Source organism: Bombina bombina, chromosome 1 (assembly GCF_027579735.1).
Source record: "Bombina bombina isolate aBomBom1 chromosome 1, aBomBom1.pri, whole genome shotgun sequence".
Lineage (NCBI taxonomy): Eukaryota > Metazoa > Chordata > Amphibia > Anura > Bombinatoridae > Bombina > Bombina bombina.
In genome coordinates, this window is record NC_069499.1 from 1339919362 (window position 1) to 1339928786 (window position 9425).

General features: G+C 36.9%; 1 protein-coding gene across 2 annotated transcripts in view; it reads left to right on the plus strand.

Moving 5' to 3' along the window:
• The window catches only part of CCDC113 (coiled-coil domain containing 113), a 71201-nt gene extending 62248 nt beyond the window's left edge, over window positions 1-8953 (plus strand). For both annotated transcript variants that reach the window (XM_053695286.1, XM_053695279.1), the window contains exons 8-9: window positions 7192-7347; window positions 8703-8953. In XM_053695286.1, coding sequence (XP_053551261.1) covers window positions 7192-7347; window positions 8703-8765 — 219 coding nt within the window. In that variant the 3' untranslated portion in view covers window positions 8766-8953. The remainder of the gene's footprint in view (window positions 1-7191; window positions 7348-8702) is intronic.
• Window positions 8954-9425: the final 472 nt, after the last annotated feature.

Below are 9425 nucleotides of genomic sequence, written 5' to 3' on the forward strand. Positions count from 1 at the left end.
TTCAGCACCTTTCAATGAATAAAATGTCCTTTATTGAATACATATGGACAGAAAGTTATGCAACGTTTCGGGAACGCAGTCCCTTAATCATGCATACTGAACAGTGCACATGTACCTTTACTTAAAGGTGTGACTAACCAATCGCAATACAGCATTTTAAACACATCCTTCCTTTAAGCATTTCATATTCAGGCAGTAATAGCACTGCCATCTAGTGCAGGGTTCTTCAAACTACGGGTCGGGACCCATTACTGGATCACAGCACCATGTTTACTGGGTCGCGGCTTGTGTGTGTGTTATATGAGAGTGTGTGTGTTTTGTGTGTGTGTAGTATGAAAATGTGTGTGGTGTTTGTGTCTGTTGCATGAGAGAGTATGTGGTGTGTCTGTTGCATGAGAGTGTGTGTGTGGTGTGTCTGTTGCATGAGAGTGTGTGTGTGTGGTGTGTCTGTTGTATGAGAGTGTGTGTGGTGTGTCTGTTGCATGAGAGTGTGTGTGTGGTGTATCTGTTGCATGAGAGTGTGTGTGTGGTGTGTCTGTTGCATGAGAGTGTGTGTGGTGTGTCTGTTGCATGAGAGTGTGTGTGGTGTGTCTGTTGCATGAGAGTGTGTGTGGTGTGTCTGTTGCATGAGAGTGTGTGTTTGGTGTGTCTGTTGCATGAGAGTGTGTGTGGTGTATAAGTGTTGCATGAGAGTGTGTGTGTGTTGCATGAGAGTGTGTGTGGTGTGTGTGTTGCATGAGAGTGTGTGTGGTGTGTCTGTTGCATGAGAGTGTGTGTGAGGTGTGTCTGTTGCATGAGAGTGTGTGTGGTGTGTCTGTTGCATGAGAGTGTGTGTGGTGTGTCTGTTGCATGAGAGTGTTTATGGTGTCTGTGTTGTATGAGAGTGTGTGTTATTACGTTTTACAACACTTTGAAGTTTGACTACAATCAGGAGTAAAGTACACACACATTTAGTCAGCTATCTTGTTGAATATTAGTTACTAATATTTTCAAACAAAGTATAAAAATAGGGTCGCAAAGATATGTGGTATCATGACACTGGGTCTTGGGAACAAAAAGTTTGAAGAACCCTGATCTAGAGGATATAACGGATATGGATACAATCATTTTTAGCAAAATCTATCTCTATATAGATACAAGGAGCACACAATTAAGTGTAAATGAACACTCAATGGCCTACAAAAATATTAAAAATATTAAAAAGTGACAATAGACTAAATACAATGTCATACATATTATAATAAAACCAATATATACACACAGAGATTTGGAGCGGCTGTGAGAAGAAACCCATATCATTTTGTACACCTAGAGGAAGACCGATAGATCTAATTCTCTGTTTAATCCATTAGGATACATAGAGTCCACTTTATGGATCCAGTACGCCTCCTTTTGTTTCAGGAGGCGTTCTCTATCTGTTTCTGTGGGTCACTGTTTCTGTGGGTTTCTGTGTTTATGTATTTGTGCTTTGGTTTGTGTCTTTGAGTGTGTATGTTTTAGATGTGAGGGAGGGTGTGTACAGTATCTCTTTGTGCATTTTCTGTGGATGTCTGTGAGGGTGTGTGTATATTTGTCTTTGTGTATTTTCTCTGGATGCCTCTGTGAGGGTGGGTGTGTGTGTGTATGTATGTATGTCTGTGTTTTCTGTGGATGTCTCTGTGAGGGTGTGTGTTTTCTGTGGGTGTCTCTGTGAGGATGTGTGTATGTCTTTGTGTGTGTTCTGTGGATGTCTCAGTGAGGGTGTGTGTATGTATGTCTTTCTATGTTTTATGTGGTTGTCTCTCTGTGTGTGTATGCCTTTGTGTGTTTTCTGTGGGTGTCTCTGTGTGTATGTCTTTCTGTGTTTTCTGAGGCTTTCTCTGTCGGTGTTTCCTTGGGTGTATGTGCAAGTTTGAGTTTGTGTCCCCCCCCCCCCCCCCCCCCCATTGTTTGTTCCTTTTTAGGACATTTTGACCTTACTACTGATTATTCACATCTTTCTACAGACTTTGAGACTAACGAGACCTTTCCGGAAGTCACCAATCCACCATTTAACCTTTAAATTATTGTTTAGGCAGTTCAGGGCCCTTCCTTTCAGCCACTGCATGCTGTTGTCATCATTTAGTTGGCATCTTCCTTTACAAAAAGATAATCAGAACTCCATATTTTGTTTTGTAAATCTCCTTTTTTAACAAAACTGTAGTTTACCTCATCAGGTCAATGTAAACAAGTGCTAAGTGTCTGTTTGGGTGTCTGTGTCTGAGTGTGTTTCTTTGCGTGTCTGCTAGGGTGTCTATATGTGAATCCTTATGTGTGAGTGTGTGTGTGTGTTTCAGTGTATGAGTGTGTCTGTGTATGTTACTTTACAACATTTCCAAGTTTAAATAGACACTTAAGAATAAAGTGCATATACGTTTTAGTCACTTGGTCAAAAATTGCACATGTCAAAGGAGGGGGGGGCCCTGATCAATGGTTAAGTCAGGGGACCCAAAATTTCTAGTGGCGGCCCTAACGTCCAAATGACGTAACAGGGAATCCCTTGTTGGTATCCATGTACCCTGGTTTCCATTTGTACACATTACCCTTGACATAATCATCTTCGTCTCAGATGAATTTAAGTCTTTTCCGTTCCTGGATATCTTTTTTCAGTTTAGTGATCTTTTCATCCATCTTTTTGATGAAATCATCTAGTGCTTCTGTTGACAGTAATTTTGTGAGTTCCGCTTTACAGCTTTCAATGTCTTTATCCTGTTGTTCCACATCTTAAGCAGATACTCCATGGTAAGTGTTATAAGATCATACGAACACTTATTTAGTATTGCCTCAAACTTTCCACAATACTCCTCATTATCACGTAGTAAAGTGGGGCGCGTATTCATTCTCAAGCCCCTGGGTATTCTCTTGACTTAAAATTTTCTAGGACTTATCACTGACTATTCTATTAACCCTCATCAATTGACTCCTTGGGAAGGAATTTTTTAACCTTTGATTATAAAAACTGTCATATAGAAGCAAGGTATTACGATCTGTATCCTTACGATGGAGATCAATTTTTAATTCAGTACCCTCCTTGTATATGACAATGTCCAAAAATACTATTCTTTCCTCACTAGCCACTAAAGTGAACTCTAGGCCATTGTCCTCCTGATTAAGTTTATTAACAAATTGTTTCAATGAGTCTTCGTTGCCCCACCATATGCCAAATATGCAGTAAATATGCATTTCAGTATGCATGATTAAGGGACTGCGTTCCCAAAATGTTGCATAACTTTCCGTCAATGTGTATTCAATAAAGGACATTTTATTCATTGAAAGGTGCTGAGGATTATTATTCTTGTGGATCTATGTGTGGCTGGAGGTCGCCAGCTTTTCCTATGTGCACCTAGCCTGATAAGGCTACACCTGTGGTTGCTGAGTTCACCTTGTTTTGTTTCTACACTTGTAGCTGAAATGTCACTGAACCTCAAGATCCACATGTACTACTTTCAACAATAGTTTATCATGGGTTCACCTGGCACTGCATAAAAACTGTGAATAAAGACCAATGTGATGTTTGTTAGCTTAGTTTAATTCAAATTTGCATCTAGTTTGGTATAATGATTATTCTAGCATATTGGTTGGATTGGGCTTAATCTCAGTCAAGTCATACATTGTTGCACAAACTGAATATGTTACCTGTTTCGTAGACTCAATAAACCTACATCACTAGAAGTACATATTAGATAATCTCTACAATCGTAATATTGTATGTATAAGGTATATAGTGACTAAGGACCGGAGAAAGAGAAATTCAGAACATACACAATTTCTAAACTTCCGCCAAGAAAGTTATTTTATATAAAAGCATTGCGGGGCTTAGATCTTAATAAAACATAGCATGATGGAGGAATTCAATATATGTTAACCAGAAAGGTATGCGCATATACTGTATATGGTACTTCATATCGGTAATGGTATATAATAACACCAATTCGTTATCATCTAGTGAATTCAATACACAAATTTGTGGAAAAAATGGAAAATGGAAAGGAAAAATAAAAGAAAATAAGAGAACAAGTGAAAATGCAAATAAGTGAAAAAGTTTTTGAGAAAAAAATTGTGATGCAAATACTATATGGTCAATTTCTTGAACACTATAGAGTATGGACAATACTAGTTACTGGCCAGATAAATAGTGATTAGTGCAGTGTCTTTTTAAGTAGTATTGTTGTTGTACTACAAGTAATATTAGATGTGATTAGATAGGAAACATAAATGTAAGTAAACATTGTAATATTAATCCAACATGTAAAATTAATATAATATGAGATTTTCTTAATATTAATGTGTCTAGTATAACTAATGTGAACCTCAATTCCATAGGAACAATCCATATTGATGTATAAAAAACACAATACATAAAGTATCATCGCAACAGATTTGGTACTTATACATAAGATAAGATAATGATAAATGCGCACAAATGTTAGCAAGAAAAAGTACACAGAGAATAGAGCTTATATATCAATCTACAAAATATTGTAAATCAGTGATTTCATTTATTCCATTGGGAATGCCGGTGCCCAAGGAAAAAATCCAAAATGCTTCCTTCTTATTCAGTGTGGCCAATCTATCACCTCCTCTAATATTTTTATGTACAACATCTATGCCTTGAAAGCTGAACATATTACAAAGGCTTGCATCATCAAGGAGTAAGTTATGGGACACAAAATGTTTCGCTACTGGTGTCTTTGGTGCATCATGAGTAATGAATAACAAGTGCTCCCTAATACGGTCCTTTAAAAGTCTAGTGGTTCTGCCTACGTATTGTTTGTTGCAAATTAAGCAAGTGATAAGATAATTCACAAAACAGGAATTACACGTTAATCGGTATCTAATGTCATATATCTTGTTGGTTTTTGTTGATCTAAACTTATCACCTGTATTAACATAGTTTCAACTTTTACATGTTTTTTCTTACATTTATAAAAACCCTTGGTCTGCTGTAACCACATGTTATTTTCTTTCTTTGAACAATCTCTGTAGAGAGAACTCTCAATGGTTCTAGTCTTTTTTGAAACATATCTGATCCCATTGTCGCTAATCGACTTATTCAATAGTTGATCTCTCTCTAAGATAGGCACATATTTTCTTATAATACTGCTTATGTGGCTAAATTGTTTACTATATGTAGTGACAAAAGTAAGTGGAGATTTGTTACTCTTCTACTTTTCTAGGGATGTCTGTAAGTAACCTTTCCCTTTCCATATTCAAAACGTCTTGATTCACTTTGTCTAATAGGACTTTATTGTAACCTCTGACTTGCAGACATTCTGTTAAATGTTCTGCTTGTATTTTATAAGTATCCCTATTAGTACAGTTTCATCTTAATCTAATATATTGGCCTTTGGGGATGGCTTTTTTTTAAATGATGTGGATGATTTGAATCTTCTCTTAATATGGTATTCCCTGAGGTTGGTTTTCTGATAGTTTATGTATGTAGTGTCCTTGAGTCCATATTGATACTTATATTTACATCTAAGAAACCAATATTTTTTGATGACAATGTATGAGTGAATTCCAAGTTTTTGTCATTTAAATTAAGGTACTCTATGAACTTAGTGATACTATCAGCTCCTCCACTCCAAACCAATATCAAATCATCAATGAATCTGCGATAGAACTTAATATTGGCTTTATAGGGGTTAGTGTCACTAAATATTTTCTCAAATTCAAAACAACTAAGGTACAGATTTGCGTATGACGGGGCAAATTTTGCACCCATAGCAGTGCCTTGATTTTGTATGTAATAAGCCCCTTCGAATGTAAAAAAAATTATGGGTAAGCAAAAATGTAACCCTGTCACACAAAACATTGTTGCACCAAGGCTTATAAATAGCACACACAAAGAGTAGGGATCACCTGTTTCTGTGAGACACAACCATGCAGGCCATCTTTGGTGTCATGAGGATATATGTAGGAATGATGCACCCTCTGATACATTGCCACACCACTTCCCTTAGAGGTAAATTGATACCTGTACTTGTCTTGTGTAAATAGCATCTGACTTGGTTTTATCCATACTGCCAAAGATAATGTTACCCATAACATTTTTTTTACCTAAGCCTGGTACAGACTTCTATGTGCCAGACAGGAGGAAGCATTTTAGCAACATATCAATATCATTCCTTCATGTGCTACTCCCAGATGAGAGGAAGATGTATTTTAAATTTGCTACTTAACTCAATGCACAAATTAATTCTACCTCCCTAGGCATTGGCCTTGTTTGTGCCATGTGAGAGAAGCAGCAAGAGGTGATGGGGCATAAACATTATTCTATACAAGATTTTATTCATGGATTATTCATGTAGGTTTTAGAATAAGATTCTAACACGAGAATGAAATCCTTTTTGTGATAATCCACAAAGCCACAGCTCTTCCATTAGCTAATAAAAGTTGTCTGTACAGGTAGCCCTCAGTTTACGCTGGGGTTAGGTTCCAGGAGGAATGGTTGTAAATCGAAACCGTTGTAAATTGAAACCCAGTTTATAATGTAAGTCAATGGGAAGTGAGGGAGTTAGGTTCCAGGCCCATCTCAAAATTGTCATAAGTAACACCTAATACATTATTTTTTAAGGTTTGAAATGAAGACTTTAAATGCTAAATAACATTATAAACCTAATAATATAGATTGTATCATAATCAAACTAAGTTTAATGAACAAAAACATTTTCTAAACATCACCTAATAAAATAATTACACAACAGATTGCATCATCATCAAACTAAGTTAATGAACAAAATGTTTTTTTACTTGCATTTTTTTGCAAACAGTTCTCTGCATTGTTAGCATGTTAGATAATATTGGGGCTGCACCTATTCTATGCATTTCAATCTGCAGTGATTAATAGGCAGTTAGGCACCCTCTCCTCATGCAGCTGGGCAGGAAGATAATAGGGAAGTGGCTGCAAGATCTTGCTCGATAGTTCTTGTCTGATCTGTGTACACAGATCAATTTCAGGCTGTCAAACTTGCTTAACTTTGCTGAAACACAAGCGGACAGCTCCACCTACTGGCTATTTTAATAAGTGCACTGCTTTTCAATGCATTTCAATAGCAGTCCCATGACTGAAAAAAAAGGTTGTTATTCTGAAACGGCGCAAATTGAACCGGCTTAAACCGAGGGCCACCTGTATATGTCTCTCTCATTTTTTTTTTTTTTTTTTTTTTTAAGGAACGTGACAAAGCAGAGAGCCAGAATAAGAAGCTGAGGAAACAGCTGAGTGACTACCGTGTGCCTGAGGTTCTGCAGTATGTTCAGGAGAAGATGGAGCAGGAGGAGCTAGAGAAAAGTACCCGAACTTGGGAGAGGAAAGTAGAGATAGCAGAGGTAATACCCAGAAATGTTTTAGATGGATTGTAAGCCTGCAAACTAAAATATGTACAGAATTATTTCACTATCTTATAGCAGTAGGATAGCTTTTTGTATCACATGCACCTATAGCACCAAATATTTTTATTGAATGAATCAATACATCAAGTTATATACTTATTTGTATTAATACACATTTAATAGTCATTGTTGTTTAAGTATAAAGTCAAATAGGTTATTCATTCTGATGAGAAGTTTTATCTGGCTGCTGGTTATGGTTTCTGTACGGCTTATGTTGGATGTCATTTTCTACCAATAGGGTTGTGGGTTTTTTGATCTTGTCAGTCATTGTGTTATGTGTCCCTAAGAATGAGTAGTGCACAATTATGCACTTACTGGTAGTTTCAAAGATATTTTAAGCAGTTTTAACATGACATTTATAATGCAAAATAAAAATATTGTTTTACATGGTTAAACAGTGCCCTTTCATACACCTGGTTTACTTTTAGTATAATCTCCCTCTAAAGTAATCAGAACCCGGAACTAAAACAGGAAGGGAATCCATTGACTTTTGGCCAACTAAATTTGTTCTTCATGTTTATGGTTTATAAGAAGTTCTGGTGAGGGTTATTCTTTCTGATCTGTGTCCTTATCATAGGTTAGGCTTAAAGACTTTTCAGCTGACTAATTATCAGGGCAGCACTTTGTCTTTCTTTGCATATGTTTACCAAATTTTCTAGCTTCATATATATTTCTTCTTCACAAACGGCATGTGGAAGGCAGTTTTACCCTGATACCACTTTTTCGTTTGTGTTTACCTAGTCTTTTCTGCGAGTCATTTTAAGTAATGCTATGGGGCATATTTATCAAGCTCCGTATGGAGCTTGAAGCCCCGTGTTTCTGGCGAGCCTTCAGGCTCTCCAGAAACATCAGTTATGAAGCAACTCCATAACCTGTCCGCCTGGTCTGAGGAGGTGGACACAGATCGCCGCAATTCAACCCGATCGACTACGATCAGGTTGATTGACACCCCCTGCTAGCGGCTGGTGCATGCTGAATGCGGAGAGCGTATTGCTCTCCGCATTCAGCGAGGTCTGTCGGACATGATCCGCATTGTCGGATCATGTCCGACAGGCCTTTCATAAATAGGTCCTTCTTTTTCTATACATTACAATTAAGCTATGTGGAATAAGAGAGTGACTAATGGGTCTGTTTTACCAAACTCTTGTGCAGTGCCAAATATGTTATAACATTGAATATTAAAAATATTGTTTTATTATAAGTATAAATCTTATATAATTTTCATTATACACTGTAAATAGAGATTTTGCATACAAGGGACTTGGTATTAAACAATCTCTCTTTTCTTGCAGCTGTCCTTCAAGACATATCGCAAAGCATGGCAGCAATTAAAGGCAAGCAGCAGTCAGGCATAGCTATGTACCTGAGATGTCACATCTGAAACATCTTCCTGGAACTTCCGGTTCCCTAAGACTTAAATACATTAAATAGACCAATCAACTAATTTGTCATTTGTGAACTTTCTGCTGTTCTTTATAGTCCATCTTAGAGGAAAGCTGGACAATTATGTAACTATTAATAAACGTTTTCAGCCATTATATAATTTACTGTTCTTATGCAAGTCATAACACATTGTAGCTGAACCTATTAGATCCTTTCTTCAAAATATATCGTCTATGTGTGCTCATAGTGCTATTTGCCTCTCCAGATTTCTGAAACAGGTTACTAAGCAGCTCTTCTGTCCAGAGCATAGTGAGAATTCCAGTCTTTGGCCATGTGAAAACTTTGAATGCAGCTTCAGTATTTGTGGATTCTTTGACAAGGCCTTCCAGTCATTTAAAAGTATGCCCATATGAAATAGACCACCAAAGTTGTATATGAGATATATTTGAATTGAGTAAACATGAAAACACAGAGAATACACAGGTAAAAATAAGCAGCTAATGAAGAAGAAGAAGAAGAAGAAGGTTATGCTTAATAAGGTCATTTTTTGTTGGCCCATATATAATTTTGATTTTAGAAAATAACGGGACATACTTGGTGTTATACAACTGATTCATTTTGTTAATAAAGGA